General features: G+C 30.9%; 1 protein-coding gene across 1 annotated transcript in view; it reads right to left on the bottom strand.

Moving 5' to 3' along the window:
• DDR2_2 (DNA damage responsive protein) overlaps positions 1-20,825 on the bottom strand; it is an 84,111-nt gene that overhangs the window by 16,683 nt on the left and 46,603 nt on the right. Inside the window, exons 6-8 of the mRNA XM_012936236.2 lie at positions 18,100-18,250; positions 13,795-14,133; positions 7,123-7,392 (exon numbers count right to left, since the gene is read on the bottom strand). Of these exons, the coding sequence (XP_012791690.1) occupies positions 7,123-7,392; positions 13,795-14,133; positions 18,100-18,250 (760 nt within the window). The remainder of the gene's footprint in view (positions 1-7,122; positions 7,393-13,794; positions 14,134-18,099; positions 18,251-20,825) is intronic.

The following is a 20,825-nucleotide window of genomic DNA, read 5'->3' as shown; positions in this document are numbered from 1 at the left end:
TCAACTAATATCATTAAGATTGATATTAATTTACATGCCATGCGTAAAAAAATCAATCCCTTTCATCATTACTCTTTTCTCATTCTTCATAAGCCAACAATAACAAATGGAAGTGACAAAAACGAGAAATATGAAATATCTCTCCTCATTTAAAACGAGACCAGTGGCTAAAGAAGAACTTGGATTTGATATTAGGTCATCATCACCACTGCACATGACCACCACCATTACTACTTTACTTGAGGTCATCAAACAGAAACGTTCATATTGATGAAGTAAAATTATAATTTATTACGACCTTAATATTATCAAGAAAAAACCATAAAAACAAGCAATTATGCATTAGATGATGATTGAATTAAGGTCAACACACACACACACATGTTCACTGGTGGATTGTCCAATATGGTAAAGGAATAAACACTGAACAATCTAATTATGATTACGCAATCCTGTTCATCTGTTGATTTCAACTATAATCCCCAAAATAGTATAATTGATGTGACACAATAATATATTAGTAGGCATGACAACAGTTCAACGGTAATTCAATTGTTATGATGAAATATTGAGTATACAAGAATGCAGTCGAATAACTAAATACTAGCTAGAAAAAAAAAACTTGTGCATAGAGGAGGGTACTGATAATTCATCGTTCCAAGTCTGATATTTGTGCTCAGAGGGAGTGTATCCGACCCCTCAGTTTGATATACTCTTAACACTTCGTTATTCAATTTGTAGGTTGTTCCTTTGACTCATGCTTATTCATTATCTCTATCTTCGCTATTGTTATCAACTAGACAAACTCCTATCTCACTTTTATCTGTTGTTTTCATTCTTATTAGACTTTGACTATGACATGACTATGATATAATGTTAACCATCCAGTTCAGAGAATAAAACTCCACAAAAAAGTTTCCAAACTTTAAGAGACATGGCTCAAAATCATTTGCAATGGCGTAGATGGATCCATTCATTTTCTTCCCCACGAAATCTAAGCTTCTGAATTCTTCATAATTGTCTCACCAATTTACATCTTCTTGAAACTTACCTTTGATCCCTAATCTTTTGTATTGCCACCAATACTGGTACTACATCAACTACTCCGGGATTTGGTCTGAAAATTCCATCTATCCATGTTGCTGCGACATGGGAACTTCAACCGATGTACACAAGGATCAGGTTCTACGTTACAACTGACTGATTATTATCACTAAATGTCAAGTCCAAAAAAGTCGTTTGTTTATAATGATTAATTACTACTATTACTACTACTACCGCTGTAGTGTATGCTACTTATGTTGACAGATATAAGTAGTATGTAGCACCGATCGGAAGTGAAATGTTTACCAACAGAAGATTGAATTAAAGAGAACAGCAAAGGAAAGGGAGAGCAGTTATAACAACAATAGGATTGGAAGAATCATAAAGCATGTAAAAGACAACTGAAAGGAGATGTGCAAATAATGTATTTAATGTATAGTTCCCAAATATTACCAAGACACTGTAATTTTGCATGGAATGATAAACTAGTTATCCCCACCAAGTTTTCATTCAAAACACTACTATTACTACTGTACAATTTTCCTCTATTATTATCATTAATTAATTATAATTCACAACTATGGTTAGTGTCATATGGTAAATTTGTTTTTTGAATTTTAAAACCTAGAAAATGCATGGATTACAAACACAATACAAATAATAATAGACATAATAATGATGTTTGTACTGTTTACATACCTACATACACAACAACTTAAAATGAGGTTAAACTCAATAAACAAGACCCGAAACAAAACAATCAGCAAACCTAGCCAATCTCAAATAAATATGCACACACATGCATACATATAAAGTTAGGTAGATGGTACACAAGAGGATTAAACTAATTTGATGTAGAAAAACACTTTTTTATCGGCACATAGAACTTTTTTTTTAAAAAAAAAAACCCACCAGGATAAACATACACACGCACGATGGAATAAAAAGGAACAATTTTACAAACAAACAGTATCCAAAACAATTAATCCTCTTAAAAATGTCAAAATTATGAACACAAAATAGAGTTACATTTGTTCTAATTCTATTAAGTGACCTTATCTATGATATTGTACACAGATATATGTATTTTCAACAACAAAAAAAAACATGATTTCATTCAGTCCAACAACTGAATATAAAAAACAATGTACTTGGATTCCAATGTTTGTTTTGGAAAAAAAACAATGATGTATAAACATATAAAACTGGTAATACACATACACATACACATACATACATTTACGTGGAAATGCATCGTTTAACCTTTGCTGTGTTTGACAAGTTTTTGAAACCAAAACTAGGATAGAATAATGTAGTAATTGTATGAGTGACTGTTGTCATACAAAACAAATATATAGATAGCAATGGAGAAAAGTGAAAGACAATCCATCATCGTCCAACAACTCATAGGTTCATGTTGGACAGTAGTAGGTTTAATGCGAAAAAAACCCTATTAGAATAGCTGTTAATGTAAAATGAGGAATGTTTGCCACAAAAAAACGCCAGTAATGCATCTCAAAACAGTAGTAATGAACAAAAGTAGTTCTGGCAAAATTAGACTATTTCGTATATATATATTGTCAAGTTCTAGTGGGTAAAGTCTAATTATAATGCAGAACTTTAACGACTTCTAAACTGACCCTGAGAGAATGAGAAAGCAGCAAATGTGAATGGATGCATTATAAACTAAAAAGAATTAACTTAGAATACATTTGTTTTACATGGTTAGTGAACTCGTCAAAGTACGTTGTAGGTCCTCAGCCGTGACATTCTTCGGTTAGGATTTGAGATCAGTTTACATATACAGCACCCCAAATCCTGAACTTTAAATAATTGATTCCTAACCCTAACCACAACCTTAGTTCTGACTCAATTTTAATCCTAACCTTAACAAGCAGTGTAACAAACCATCAATCTCGTATTTGATAAGTCTTGTTAATTTGAACGCTTTATTCGGTTCCCAAGCTATTCTGGTAACCCGCAAGCTAGAACTACGCAGCGACCTGAACTCGAGAGAAAAGGTGCAAAATAAGCGAAAAACACTTTACTCCAAAGGTTCATTGTTGTACAGAAAAACACGGGTATTTATAGATGTTAACATTTGTTAAATCAACATCATATTTTGGCCAATCCGCTAAAAGACATATTATGCTGCTGACCAATAGTAGTACGCCACATTGATATTCTAGAGGCTCCATCATGCTCTGGTTGGCTAGGACTCTTCGGATCCTTTAAAGCCTCTGGAGGCTCCGTTAAAGTTCTCGGAAAGCCGGTTCAACAGTATTCCCTTCAACTCATTCAAAATAATTCCATAATAATAATAATAAACTTTTAATAATGACTACTAATGAAGCGGGTAGTCAGTGATTCTAAATGTAACGAATTAAGTGAAGAATAAAATGACAAGTTGGTATTTTCTGATTACAAAGGGCTTTTTATAACCATCTTATCAACATACAAGTAAATGCTGATATGATTAATCTTACTTTTTTTTCCAGATAATGACAAGAAAATGCTTTTTACCTAGATTTCACAAAACACAAATTGTCATTTGTGGTGACTATCGTTTCCGGATTCAAAAGAATTAAGTTAAAACTAGTTCAAACATTGATATCCATATTTACTGTCGATAATCAAGACATATGTGCCACCGCATTCATGTGTATGTTTACATGGTGAAGCGGTAGGGGATAAACTAGGTAAGTCAACCATTCTCATTTGTATTGTTTTTTTTTAAAGAGAGAAACATACTGGTTGCAACCACTAATTTATAGGAGCATGGCAATGCTGGAAATGATTTGCATAAGTAAATATCCGTTAACTAACAGTTTAAAAAAATGCAAACCGACCACTATATCCATTATACGCTCAATACAGCAATGACGCACATACAAATAGATTAGAAGTGCATAATATGAACATTAAAAGATGACAGTTAACTCTAAGTTTCTTTAATTGAAAAAATAAAAATAAATATTTTACTATCTACGGTAAATTACAAAGTCATATAATCACGGGATATTTTAGATGTTTGAAGTGAAAGGTACTTCGTATGATTCCAAATAGGAACATCAACATTGGGATTCAAGTATACCCGGGACAAAACGTGAATTCTAAATTCAAAATATAGTAAGTGACAACGTTTTGTTTTCAATAAAAATACAATGAAGCAGGTAACCAGAATCTATACATCCATATCCCTACATTTTGACAGGTAAAATAACAATAAACACAGGACACTAACATAACAATTTGAATAATTCTGATAATAAGGTTAATTTTATTTAGTAATACGTATAGATATATTGTTCAGCATTTCAAATTCTATCCGGGAAAACTATCTATTACTTGAATGACATCAGAGTTGCTATCACACGTAGATAGAGTAAAAATAAACTCGATAAATTCGGTTTAATACATAATTTCAACATCGATGTAAAGAAAATTTAAACTGCATCGCACATAAAGAAAGCTATCCATGACAGTAATGAAGTGGTTATTGATATCACGAAACTGACCAAAGTGGGACATTTATTAAAAACCAGGAAGCATTGAATAGCTTGTTTTTCCAAGTACAAGACTCCTCAGTAGTACAAACCATACACTAGGACGAAACAGATATTCAGTGCTTCCTCGTGCTAAAAAGGATGCTTGACTTAATCTGGTTTGTGATATCAATAATATTGAATGATCACAAGCCATTAAACTGACAAAAATGTTATTTTCAGTATGGTGTGGAGATTGTTAACTTTTTTTGAAATCATGGACCGATCGAGCGGTAATTCTCGGAGTTCTGGTGAGAAGTGACTAGTGGAGTTAAATCATGTTGGGTGTGAGGCAATTATCCACCGAAGACAGTGAAAGTGGTTGCACAATGTCGTGGATTGATTGAAACTAGAAATTAACATTGTTGGATGACTGCTCACTGGTCTAGAGGTTAAGCGATAGTGAGCGAGACCGCAGACCATAGGTTCGAGTCCCGCATACAGGAATGTGGATTCAACTGTGAAGAAGCTCATAAAACTAGATCACAATTCATACATTTGAAATGAAATAGTAGAATATACATAAGATCTGCCAATCACAAGCTGATCCTAGATGTACTCATTCAAGTTCATTGAACAAACGAAGAAGACAGTCTAACAAAGTTGGAACCCTATAGTGTAGAGAGATGTACACGAGTGAAACTGGCGACTCACTAATACAGATAATCTTTTAATAATTTAGATGACCCAAAGTAAAAATGAACTGGAAGAATAAACTGAATTCTAGGGTTATAATAATAATAGTAATAAATCACATGGTTAACTAGGACATCAATAGTACACTCGTAAAATATGATAGCTAGTTATAATTTATTACATAAAACAAACAAATATACACAAAGAAGATGGAAAATGTTTTCATTTAATGAAAAATTGTTCTTTTGGAGATCCCATATAGTTACTTCACTCACAATCACATACAAACACTAAGGTACCACCTTTTCTATGGAGGATTTCATCATCACAAACAATGCATTTAGACAATACGCGTGCAGACGCCGTATTTGCATGTGTGTGTGTGAGAGAGAGAAATTGAGTGAACAAGTAACTGTTTTATTTATATCGAAATATGTTCGGACAATGTAAAATATGTCATTAATTAATTAACTAATTACTTAATAGAAGAATGATTAACGAATTAATAAACAATATTAAAATCAGAATGTCGTTTGACAAATAATAAGTAGGTTACATGGTATCCTGCCTTAAGTGTATGCATGTATATATGTATAAAGTTAGTGCGCATATAGCTAAAATGTTCTAAATAGTTCTCACGATTTCCAATTGACAATCGAATGATACTTGGCATTAATTAGTCCTGGTTACAAATGATTAATCATTAATAAACATGTGAACACACACAACAAGTATTTATGAGAGATTTTGTAGTGTTTACACCAAAATAAACAAAATGGGAGACATGTAATCGATTATTTCAGTATTAAAAGTATTAATTACTAGTTACTAACTGCTATTAATAAGTAGTAGTGTTTTTAAAGACAAGGAAATAAAGAAATGCAATATCAATAATAGTCAGAATACTGTATTTGAAATACGAGTACTAGGTATCGGAATCCAGTATGGTTTCGTACATCAATGATTCCCTACACACAAGACATATTTTCATCAGAAGTTAGGTATTGTAAATTTGTAATATTGAAGTGTCAAAGTAAGCTGATAACAAATTTGTAGCCATTGATATCTGGTTGATAGAAGAGGAAAGATAATCTTGTTAAGTAATACTTATTCCAATTATCCAGAGTAGCGGTTAATCGATGATCAGTGGTTAAATTTGGAAAGCATATAGGTATTATTACTAATTACTGTAAAACCGTGTTGTTTACTAAGATACATTTAAGTTTACTCAACTAAATAATGCTGAAATCTCTGTCTATAGATACAATGTATGTATCAAGTTCTATAGAAGAGTAGGTCTATGACTATATGTATGAATAAATGTTAAATGATCAAAAAGTGCTACTCTGTCCTCAATATAGACTGCAGTCAAAGGACAAACAACTAGCAGAGATAACTTGTCTAAGAAGATAATATCAAATTGAAAATAAGCCATCAATCGATCAAAACGCTAGGTGTATCCTGACAGCTTTCAAGAATATAGAGAACTTTGGTCGTGGAGCTTTCATGGTTCTTCTGAACAACATCATAATCACAAACTTCAGTTAGAAGTAAATTATTTGAATTTCTCCGAATATGACTAACAGGTTGTCCTGCCGGCCTCGATATTAATCAGAAATATGGAGAACTAACAACATAAAATTAAAGTAAATCGGTGTACTTTTTTAATTCATCCCATTATGAATTAAGAACGATAATTTTGACAGCTAGTAGAATAATCAATGACCTTATAGGTTTGTTTACATTCAAAATACAGATGCACATATAATAATGACATGTTTATTTGTATAAACAACAATACATTACAAACCATTTGATGCACACAAACCAGTTCAGAAAACAAATCTAAGAATCAATTAAATAAACAAAATGAACAGCATAACATGGAATGACTTACATGATTCAAAGGTAACTTCTGAAATAACAATCCAATCATAATCAAACCATAGTGTAATCCGTAGATAACGACCTATACGAAAGCCTAAATCAATAGGGACCCAACGAGGTTTAGAATTATAAATATCACGATGTATATCTAAAACAACCGGTGGATAATTTCGATCAAAATAATGACCACCATTACTGAATTGAACAGAGACTCGACGAAAAAGAGCAATATAGTCTAATGAATTCAAAGTATGGATACGGATTTGTGTAAAGTTACGAGCTGTAAAGAAATTAAATATATGAAAAGAAAACAATGATATAATATTATTGTAATCATTCAACTTTATTTTCAAATATGTCAAGTAACCTTCAATGTGTTAACGAACAAATTTATATTGACAAAGAAATAAACTAAACGCGAATATAAAATCAATAACAAAAATATTTCTTCTAAATGGCATATTTACTTAAAAGTTGAGTAGATTCTCATCACCGAAAATTACCAGAAGAAAAACGATTATGTGAACTTCAAACTTGAAGGTTCTGGGTTTTGATTCTTAAGAGGAGTTGTGGGTACACATGCCACCCAGGAGACCTCAAAAACAAGAATGAAATAGCTTATCACAGGTTCCTAATTTTCAATAATTATCTAACTAATGTCAGCCTGTGATGTAAACTATAAATTTAACTTCCTGTAGCAGGATCATGGATCTGCACTGCTGAAAAGTGAAACAACTAACCAGTAATCCCTGGTTTTCAATATTGGTCTAGCTAAGATCATTAGGTGATTTAAACAACAAAAATTCTATTATCTTCATAAAACCCTACAAAAATTTATTGTTTAACTAATAAGGGCTGTACGGCAGGCAATCCACGAATGAAGGGATACTTGGGTGTTACTAAAATAACGCTGAAATAACACCCAAAAATATGTATTAACCTTATTCAACATGTCTTAATTTTAGATAATATAGTAGATGAAACCTTACAGAAAAAGAAACAAACATTCATTTCAGTAGATACACATGTAAATGGAAAATCAATGGAAACTAAGGACCACTGAAAAATTATCTAATCTTAACATACAAAACGGTGCAGGATTGAACATAGGATTTTCAAGTTATGCTAGGTATGATACCATCCAAGCTTAGATCTAATACCTCAAAATCATACGGAGACTAGAGAGGAGGAAATTCATTATTAAATAGGATGATCAATCTTGATTAAAGAAACTTAAGATGAGTTCCTTTGACTTTATATAAAGGCCAGTAACACACCATACAGCATCTCGAGCAACAATATGAATATCCGAACTCAATTGCTAGTATTCGATAACGGAAAACGAATGAAGCCACTGTTCCACAGACGATGAATATAAAAGAGTCCTTAAGGATTTAAATACTTGAAAACATTAGAAATGGAGCTAAATAAAATCGTCTATCGTGTTATTTTTAATATTTTGAAAACATGAAAGACTACAAGGTCTCACCAAAGCAAGTAATGTGAGAAAATAGCTGGAAAATGTGTAAAGTAACAAACACTAGATTTTGAGCATAATGGAAAGTTTATAGCCAATAATCTGTCTATTTGTATAAGGTAGGAAAGGTACTTGGGAAAAAAGTAATTGAATGTCTGCACTTCAAAAGTTTGGCTAGTAATTATCCGCGTCTTTCATTATTCATAAATGAAATTGCACAAATGAAGGTCCTGAACTTCAAGCCTAATTGGTCTTTATTGCTCCAATCTGTTAGTAAAAAACCATGCTCATACCTCTGGTAGTATTTTAGAAACATCTTGTTTACAATATAATCCCTTCTTCACTTCACCTCCAGATTGATGTGATTGACGTGTTATCACAGTAAACAAATTTCGTTAATTCTATGAAAGTTTCTGGATGACAACCTGTCTTTTATTCAATATCAGTCAACTTACTAAATACTCATACAACTAACCAAATAAAGTGGAATACCTTAGATTTATATGGTATTCTAGAAAATATTCATACTTTAAAAGGAACATAGATTACAACATGATCCGCCTCGTTTGAATTGAAGTTTATGTATTCCTACAAGCAAAACTTGTCATCGTTATCTTTGGAGAGATTTAAGGCAAACAAAAGATGGTAGATTGTTTATTCTTTGGTAAACAACTGAGTCATGGTTACCATAATGAAATGATGCAATAAAGAGACAAATTGCGAACCGTTTACATGATGATGACTCATAAGTTAGTTAACATCCAAATGAGCATTACTCAATCAATCATACTTTTGGACTGGTTTTTTTCAGGCTAAAGAGTTATACCAGATAGGTTAGATAACTTAATTTTAAAGAAGAATAATCATGCTCGCCCAGTTCCCTTTACCTTTGCCAATCATTTTAATGTTAACCTTGGAACTAAAATATTCAGGTCAAGGTGATTGAACTGTCTGAGTTTGATTAAGATAAATTAAACCTGTCTGTCAGTCTCTACTCACGAAAAATAATCATTATTACAATTATGATCATATGTAGTGGTGGAACTTTATGCATCATGTGCCACTGATGTAGTGTATATGTGAATATACACATACCTTTCTTAATAAAAGCTTACAGAGACGCAAGTTCCGTTCAACTTTTTAGAAATAATTTAATAGTTTAATTCATGAGTCACTTAAAGCTAGACTACCATGGAAAATCTGGGAGCACTGGACGACTGTTTTGTCTTAGTATGGGACTCCTCAGCAGTGCGCATCCACTTCATAAGTAATCATAGTTGCGTAATGTGTATGAGAACATGTAACGATAAGGGGATTTCTGAGAAATTCATACTCTTCTATAGATTATCAAGTTAGATGATGATAAACGATATACTACAAAGTTTCTTCACATATTCTGTTTTTAGTTGTTCACATGATATATATAGGATATTGCTTCTAGTCACAGGCATTCATTAACTCCATGTCCAGACGGTATAGGGATAAAATGAAGTAATCCTTTCTGTAAAATGAAGAATATATTAAGGAATAAAGATTATTAACAAAATGTAAGAATCTCTACTGAGTATGAGTATGTTTTCAGAGGATTGAATTGACATTTAGACTAGTTAGTGAATTACACACTGATGACACAAATGAAATTCTAATGAGAAACGCTTTAAGAGTAAGACGAGAAATTTCTAAAATGTGACTTGAAAATAACTGAATATGATACAATGAAAGACAGTCAATATTTTAACGAAACAAATAAGGTTAAACCCAATGTTTTTTTAATAAGGAAATAATTTTTATAGCCTCATACAATGATTTGCAATGCATTGACAAGTCGATTGGAGTTAGATATTTTAGCTGAACTATGGGGTTTAAACGTTAATATGACTGATAAGAGATCTAGCAATGAGAAGTCTATTTGTTTCCAACTCATCAAATACAGACTTATTTACTTGGCTTCAAACAGTACTCTAAATGTGATGGACTAGCGTTATTATCCGGTTGCCTGAACCGAACCAAGTGCAGAGTGGGTCAAACCTACGACTTAATGACTGAGAATCGAACGTCATTGCTCCGGATTGAAAAGCCTAGTAACAAACCAAAACAGCTGTTAAGGATTTTCTAGAAGTAAAACGTAATTCACCTAGCATCTATTTATTTCAACTTCATATTTAATTTACACATATCAGACTATATTCAAAAATTTATTTTCCACTCCTAATTACTAATTAAGAAAGCAGGCAAAAACTTGAAAATATTGAAATGAACATTTAAGAAATATTTTTTAACATGTAGATAGAGTACTGATTTGGAATTTCAATGCAGAAAAAACCATCCAACAAAGATAATAATAATAACAATCTAATTTCGAGAAAATCTTGGGATAAAATTATTAAACATACACACATACATGACACATCTACTAGTTCATCATCTATATAGTTTACAAAAAAAGGTTATAAATTACAGTCTAATCCATAATTACTAAAACAGTTACAGTACAGGATACAAAGAGAGAGGGAGATGAATATTCATGAGGCAAGGGACAACATAAGCTAAGAAAAGCTATTATTACATATGGGAAAAATATATTCACTTGATATATTTACACGCAGAATGTCACAAGAACTAGCTGTTAAATGTTAAATGTTATTTTGTAATTAAACCTAGGGAATACAAATAAAGGATAAACCATACATTGATCCATTATTGGTCGCCCTATTGTAAACTAATCAATGAAGTTTTAAATAATAACTGACAAGAATAAATTGGAAAAAAAGACTAAATTATTGACAGTTTCTATAGTCTTTCTTGAATATTTATTTACAATATGCAGTTAAGGGTTTTTTAACTATTGGGTAAAAGCTTTTGCTTATGGAGAATAATAGTAGTGTTGTTTCACTGTTTGAACTAGTAGCAGCCTCACTTTACATGCTGTGAACATGTTGTTACATGATGAACAGTTATTAAGTTATATAAACTAGTTGAACTAATTTGTAGTAACACCTTAGTTTATATACTTTTGAACGTTTAACTGAACGCTTGAATAATGAACTTTATTTTTGTCTAACATGTAGATTGAATATGCACATTTTTTCTGCAGTCTTTGAATTTAATTTGTTACTTAGTGACAGTGTCTGAAATAAATCCTCGCATATGGCCTCGTATCTGAATTTCTGATATCACACTGTCAACAGTAATCAATTTAACATTAGGTTTAGACCAGAAAAATATAAGAAGTTGGCAGAGATCTTGAATATTTTTTGAGTCAGACTGTATTCAGAAAAATCTCCAACTAACTAATAAAATGCAAAACATTAAATTTACGGTTTCTAAGTAATGGAAACCATTTTTCATTAAAGCAGCGTTATGCATTTGTTAAATATGAACAATGAGATAAGCTCACAAAAACCCTGAATTGAGTAAATTTTTTTGAAAAGTAGACAGATGTTTTCATTTAAGGTCAGACTAAGGTTGTAGTGGACAAAATGTGTACATTCATAAGATTGAAAATCACCCAAACAGAAAGCATTGATATGTACTTTTTTTTTAACACAATATCTAAGTAAAATGGTTGTCGAGTTATTATTCTAATCAAAATTTGTTTTATGATTTACCTGAAAAAAATTTTCTATCTCATATATGCAACTTAGTAATCAAGATTCTGGATTTATAATATGTCTATACTACAAAATTCCGGAAAAAGAAAGTTAATTTTAAAGTATTAAACCGTTAAACGAACATCTTATAATCCATGTCACGAACTTATCTTAGTCAGACATCTAACGAAAACTAAGAAAGAATCAGATAGTTATTTTACTGCGATACATGAATGTTATGGGTCTGACTCCAGGAGGAATTGTCGATGCGCCTATTTAAGAGGACTCTATACTAAGATGAAACAGTTTCCCAGTCCTTCCTGGTTTTCAACGGTTTCCTTTATCTAAAGTTAGTTCGAAAAGCGAAGTATGAAACGTAACTATCTCTACAAATCCTTACCGCTAAATATTTTTTTTAAGTTATTACGCGGGTAATGTATGTTATATATACTTAATTAAGAGATAATATATCTTTGCACTTTATCGTTCTATTAGAATGTTAAAACAAATAATATTTATTTCGGTCAGATATGTGTTTATGATAAGTAAGAAAAGAATTATAAAACGATTCAAAAAATATGTCCTTTGGATTTAACAAAGCTATTTAAGAGTAAAAGTATCATACAATGATATAAAATATATTATTTGACATTTACATAAACTTATTATACATACTTTTATTAAATGTAATCTTGACTGATTACATGCAAATTATTGAACATATTTTCATAGATAAAGGAACTTTGGAGATTTAAAGCAATTTTCATAGCGAAATAGCATTATAATTGGAGAATCCAATGACAAACCAAAAAAGAGTTGGAAAACTATTTTATAGTGTTTTGAACTCATTACCAGTTGACTAAATACACAACTGAACACACAAATAATTAAAATAACTCATAGTGTTATTGAATAAGAAAAAGAGAAATCAGCGAAGAAAATTTTCTTTTCGACGAAATCTGTCAACTGGACTATTATATGACCCATAAATTCTGTTCTCCCTTACCCCTTGACTAGTACGTTAACCTCATTTGTTATTTTTTCTCGAATCCATTTTTTTGTGATACAATCCTTCCTATCTTTCTATAGACATACATTTTCCACATAACTATATATACGAATGTACAGCTTAAGTAAATGATTTCGTCGAAAAGAAAATTTTCTTCGCTGATTTCTCTTTTTCTTATTCAATGAACACACAAAGTTGAACATTAGGGATTTACAAGTTCCACGATAACTACGATACCATTATTCACAATAATTACTGATTGTTAGTAATAGAGATGTGAAATCTCGGAGTATTATTATAAATATGTGCTCAATACTTGATATTTTAATTCAAGAAATTTGGTACAAAACCCCAACTGATTTTTGTTCATGATGGAAACGATCGTTATGTTACATTTTTAAAAAGTCTTCCCAAACCTCCTAAATTTGTTGGAAAAACGTCAAATTGCTGGTAAGAATGAGGAAATACTCGGAACATATAACAGTTCTTTGCATGGTAGTACATGAAAAAAAGACAATCTTCAGCTCAAAATATTGCTCATCCACCTGGATTAGATAATACTACTACGAAACCATAAAACATCATTATACGGAAATATCAACTAACCTTGATCAAATTTAAACAACATTGTAATACGACCAGATGGATTGATAGTAGGTTTTCGTCGAAACCAGCCAACAACAGGACTACTACTGCCGCTGTCTATTTGTTCAGGTAAACTGCCTTCAAAATATTGTTTGTCCATTAATAAACCAAGACCACCAGTAAGATAAGCGGTACGTTGTTGTTTATCCATGTTATCTAGTTCCTTAGCGTTGGTAGTCATTAAAGACGATTCAGGAGAGATTAATATACCATCATAATTGGTATCGTTTAAAACAAAATCACCACGAGGATCAAGTCTATAGACATCTCCTTCGGGAATAGAATATTCAACAACTCCATCTATTTTATTCGACAAAAAAAGTAATAATAATAATAATAAATTCAGCAACTCAACAGTGATAAAAATAATTGAATTCTGATTTCTAGAAGAAATAAATTGTTCCTGGATTGGTAGTAAACATTGTGAATGAATGACATTGTCAAGTTATTTTAAAGTACAACTTGATGAAGTTAGCATTTTACTATTATATGAAATGGAAATCTTGATGGATTTAATATTAATAAAGAAAAATAAATACGAAAAATGTAAATAAGAAATAAGTTAATGGGAAGATATGTGAACAGATCAATACAAACAACCGTTTAGCATTACATTTCAGTCTGTGTTGAGATGCATTTTAATCTAAGGTAAAAGTGTGTATTAGAAGATTATGATACACAATCATCATTAAATCAAAAGACACATTATATTTAACTATAGAAATCAATATGAATAAAAATAGATATTCTAACTTGAAATAACGATCATGCTATTCAACTAATCGTCCTTCTAATCAATCTTCTACCCTGTATAATTGTATATTCAGAAAAAAATCTGTGTTGCAGTATACACAAGAACGTTATCAAATATTACATGTATGCTTTACAAGGGAGTAGTGAAAGCCTATAACATACGCATTCTCGCATGGTTACACCATTAACTGATTGCATTACTTATCATCCCACAATGACTAAATATTGTCACAACATACACTTGGTTGTCTAAAGTAATTTCTAGGCAATGGATTCGGATAATTACTATCAATAGATTTTTTAAGGAAAGTTATTTCAAAAGCTTTATGGATAGTAAATTTTTCTTTAGAAAAGTAAGATATTGAAACCTAGAAACATTAATTTTGGTGTTTTCCAACAAACGGACAGAAACAGAGAACTAAAGTATTTATAGTCAATGCATAATACATTGTCCACGGGATATTCGTTACACATTGATATTAGTTTATTAATGATTACAATTTCATATTACTGAAGAATTGCTCTCCTTCTTTCGGTTCCATGATAAACAATTTAACCCTTGGTTAATGTGTAATTCAATATGGAATCAAACATAATAAATATCATAGGTATGTAGTTGATAACAGGGTCATTCAATAATTCCTAATTTCTAACAACTATTTAATTGGTATTAGCTTAGTTATGTAAACTACTTCAAATATCAAGAATACCAGTAAAACAGAACATTTTGTTTGATGTTAGTTTCAAACTGACGAAATCAAAATAACCAGTGTAAATAATTCTAGACGAAAATATCCCTTCTCATAGCGATATTCTGTTACAATAATTTCTCAAATGTGATCATCTAAAAATAATTAGCTAAAAGACTAATTCATTACTAACCTAACTGTTCAAGTGTAAATGAAAGTTATGTTTAAGAATGAAGTAGACTAGACCTATTAGTTCGAGTTATGGATATAGAGAATAAAAAGAGGGATAATTGCTTATTTCACATTAGCATAAGTAAATAGGTAAGTGAACTGAAGCTAACAAGTATATTGATCACTGAAAGTGAGTTCAGAAAATCAACTTTATAAAGTTGGATGAATAACCTGCAACTTATAAATCAAGTACTTTCAGCCACCCAGTGAAGATTTACAGGCTTCTGTTGAAATCTACTTGATCACTATCGATAACTGTTGTCTTTGAAACAAATATCATAAACTAACCGTTCAGAATATTTTATGGCTTGTGAAACGACTGAAATTTGAAATCTAAACCAATAAATACCAACTCAGAGGTCTGAAGTTCGAGCTCTCTCTGTGTGTGGCTTGAAAGTCTCTGGTGCGATCCCAATGAGTACTGTTAGGGAACGAAACAACCGCTCAATGCCTTGAGGTTCTCAATTATTGTCCAACCAAAGTCACTACGTGATGTAAGACCACAAATTCAGCAGTCTCCACATACACACTCTATACTAGTATTGTGAATTATTGAGACTTTCCAAAACATTGGTTTTATACATAATATTATATATATACCATCAGCTTCAACAATAAGTAAATGATGGTATTCAAAATTCTAACGTAATAATATAACTGACTGACAACTGAAACAAAATCTCTCTACTTTGTGAGAGAAAAAATAAATAAATAAACCATATACAATTAATATCTAAGTATACAAATCGAAAATGACAACACATGAAGAGTAGACGTTGTACATTGTGTGTATTTTATAGTTTTGAGAAAAGAATAAAAAGTAGTTAAGAATGTTCAAAATATTATTGTCCACCTATTAAATTTAATTAATATATAATAGTTTTATTTACACTAAACAATATACACTATTTGTATTGTAAATCAGAAAAATAAATAAATAATTTGTCAAACATGTCATCATATCAAAATTATGATGGTTACACATAGAAATGATTATTTAATTAGAATTTGAGTTGTGGGGTAAACACATACAATACAAAGTGACACAATGGGCCAATGTTCATTTTAATACAAACATCTTCATATCATACATACATACAGACATCATCATCATATACACAATACAACTACTGATCATCAATTCATTCGATACTATAATAATATTCGTAATAATAGTATCAATGATAAATTCCTTATAGGATAGGGTGAAAATCAAATGATAGACAACAAATTTACAAAATGATGTGTTGACGATGCTGATAAGACGATCACTGTTCAAATAATTAGTGACGGTGTAATTATATCAATGAATAATAATTATAACAATACTAGAAATTATATATATATATATATATATATATATATATATATATATATATATATATTAATGTGATGAACACAAGTGAAAGATTGTTGGAATGTTTTATGGTCAATATTTTCATCTATAACAAACTAATTCTTTTGAAATCACGAACCGATCTATCTAAATTAGACAAAGTCGTGTGAACTTGTTTGAATAAGTGAAACAGCTTTAACTGCGTAATAATATTACTCTGTACATATAATGTGGAACAGTTAGTATACGGGTGAGTAGAATATAATAGTAAAATTTACTTACCAAGTACTATGGAGATAAATGTTTTTGGAGTTGTTGTGTTGCCTGAGCAAAATGGTTTGATTGCAGAGCTGTCACTGTTGCTCTAGACAGTGTCTAATTTATGCAGAAATTAGCATCTTAATTATTCGACTGTGATAAACACTACAGTATACACAGTAGACAACTTCATAACCTCTAACCTATCGGTACACAAACAAAGACTTTCAGTAAAACAACACTATATTATCACTGATATCAATGCATGTGGGCAACTACAGACAAATTCAACTGGGAAAACGCTAAAATTCTGTATTAAGGAAATTCTAAGAATGCCAGAGGCTTTCTAGGTGCATGGTATTCAAGATAATTGGGAACCAAATTATTCATCGAAATGAACTCGTATCAACTCATACGATAAAAGTCAATCGATTATATGGTTAGAGGTCAACTGAACAAGAGAGTCAACTTCAACAAACGGACAAATGAAGATGAAGAAGCCCACTAAGATAACTAAAGCTAACAGGCGGAAGTGATTTAGTGCTTGTGGAATAACTGATAATCTCATTTCTACACGAACCATCTAGTTGAGGGAATTTAACAATACCAGAAACAAAACAGCTGTAAAACACAATGTTTATATGAGAACTATTGATATTAGTTGGCTGTCTAAGCATGTAAATACACAGTGGCAGTTAAAACAATCAGCTTTCATATTGTCAACATCTATTTTGTTCTCGTCAGGCGAGCAGTATTACACATAGTACAACACCTAAAACTAAGTACATAAATATCCGATTAGAAAGTAAATGAGTTCATATTACAATTAAATCTACTGATTTCCTAAACGTATTTGTCGATCCAGCCATCTCAAACATTCTAATATTCGTATCAATCAGTACAACCGTTCAAGTAAGAAGAACTGTAAACATAACTTTACCAAATTAATTAAAAATAACTCCGATCATATATAAAAAAACAATAATTCAAATCACTGACCATTGAAAACAGATCCATAAATAGCCAATCGAAGGCACATTAATTTTGGATTGGATTCCATAGTATAAGGCAATATTCGTAATCGTTTTGCTATAATTGGTGGATCTAATTGAATTACAATTGTTTGACTATTTCGATTTGCGTGAAGCAACTAAATAGAAAACATAACAAAAAGAAACATGAAATAAAGAAAACAAAACATGAATAGCCTGTTTGTTTCTTTTTAATACCTCGTAAAAAGACAAAACAAATCAGATAAATGTGTAAATAAATAAATAATTCATAAATGAGAAAAATACAAGTTATTATCATCAACTTAGTAAAGTTGCATGTTTCCACCAAACTTACCAATGTGCAACCTCAAGAGGTAAACGATAGAGAGAGAGAGACACAATGAAAATAAAGAGATTGAACACATAGAAAGAAGAAAATGTATCGAGACTTTGTATGTGTGCGAGAGACAGAGAAATATTAAAAAAGAAAAAATCAATCCCATAAGACAAAACGATTATTCGGTCTTAATATTTTTTATCTCCCACTCTTCTTTAAATTAGGCCATATTATGATTTATGAGTTGGGTTGACGTTGTTATTGCTTTATTTTAGCAACACAAACTATCTGTTCCTTGATGAAGTTCATTAAAACGGTCAACCAAGTCAAAAGTGAAATGGAGGGAGGGAGGGAGGGAGGGAGGTAAGGAGAGCTGTTGTTCAGCATCATGAAATCATAAATTAATCGTTTCTGTCAAAATTACTTACAATTTATACATATATAAATGTACACCTTCGTAACTCTACAATGCACACTAACAAATGTATGTGCGTATGTGGTTGTGGGGCGACATGAATACATATACATGAAGATTTAACTAAGATAAATGAAGTTATTAATACAAAATGGGGAAAAATATTTAGACAGATTGAATAGAGGTGTTGTGTATACACAGTATATACTTCTCTTGCTTGGTAGTCATGTTTATGTATGTATGAGTGGGTGCATGCATAGGTGTATGTTCATGTGCATTTATTTCGGCGCACAATGTATATGAAAACTGATATTCATTCAAATCATTACAATTATATTCTATACTGATACATATGGTGAATTCAAATTAGAAGTGTCAAATCATATGTAAATACAAAACTGTGCATGTACCAGATTACATTTATTTTTATTTGCTATTAAGAGTTATCATTAGGCATTTGGGAATAGAAATTGATGTAATTAACATTACCGTATGAGCTTATTTGTTTTGTTTTTTTAATGTGTGAACGATGTTAATGTTGGTGATAATTTTGTATCAGACGAGATGATATAAACTAACACACACTTGGATTAGTTTTGATTTGGTCATTTATCCTCTGAAGAAGTGGCTTACACTGAGTCACGAAACATCAGAAAATCTAATTTTTCTACGCACTACAAATATGTTAATTATTTATAACACAAGATCTGTTTACGAGTTAGGCGCAAGCGTTAAAAAAGTGAAATTACTAAAGAACAAGAAGTAATAATAAAATTATATTATATTCTCATAAGAAAAGAAGATTGCCTTCAAACGACTGAATGTAATCCATAAAATGATTAAAACGTTAAAAAAAAACTATTTCAGTGAGTCCCAACTACCTAGTCTATTCGACTACAGTTAGATTTATTAATTTAATTTTTCTTTTGAAAAAACAAGTACGAAGTGAAAGTTTTTTTCTTTCAGGAGAAATTTATGATCGTGTTTACCAGTGATTCGATCACTGAATAGTGATCAATGTCATGTATGTCAAGCTTTTCTTTGGTGATGGTCGAATCCCATCGGTCAACGTGGTATGTGGCTACTAGTCTACGTGACTCGACATCCTGTAGCACTATGTTGAGATAGATGTATGATTGTTCTTTAACGAACTCCAGATACTAACTTCAACTCTTTACTATTAACCCGGTAAATTAGTCGGTCAGAGAAGTAGAAAGTAGGATCGGGTAGCAAATATGTCACGATATGAGTTATCATACCTTATATTAACACAGTCATAGAGAAAATGAACAAAGTAAGAAGTGGAATAGCAATATCCATTTTAATGTGAAGCTAAACATAAAAAACAGATTCCATCACGGACTGCCTGTATCTAAACAACCACTAAAAATTATCAAGCATTGAAAAGTTGTTCCATTCTAATACGGGACTTTTCAGCAGCCAGATGAAAAACATCAATATGGAAAAAGTTAAGGATCAAAATAAAATATTTAGTGAAGATAACACTCTAATTCGCAGAAATCACTCACTAAAACAACAGAAAGCCAGTTGAAGATGTTAGATACAGTATACTTATTAAATATTGACAATATTATGATTAATTTCAATCTAATAAAAACTACAGCCATATTCATCAATCATTTAAGTACTAAAACTCTCTCTTCTATTGATAAAACGATAATTTAATTTTTGTAAAATCAACATTTCTGAATTATCACTTTTCACGTTAATAAACTATAAACACATTTGAAGTTATTAAAACACGTATAATTTGAATGAAATGATGTAATAAGCAAGAAGAGTATTTGATTATTCATAATTTACTAGCCATTTATTATAATTTAATGTATCTTGTTTAGTAAAGTCACGTTTACAGCAATTGTTAAACTTATTATTAATTAAATGACCCATCATTGTACACATAAATATAGATAAACCATTTATGAGTATAATTGTAGAAGAAAAAAACCAACTTCATTCT

The sequence above is a fragment of the Schistosoma haematobium genome, chromosome 1 (assembly GCF_000699445.3).
Source record: "Schistosoma haematobium chromosome 1, whole genome shotgun sequence".
NCBI classification, from domain to species: domain Eukaryota; kingdom Metazoa; phylum Platyhelminthes; class Trematoda; order Strigeidida; family Schistosomatidae; genus Schistosoma; species Schistosoma haematobium.
Note: the sequence above shows the minus strand (reverse complement) of the source record. Positions and strands in the feature narration are given on the sequence as shown.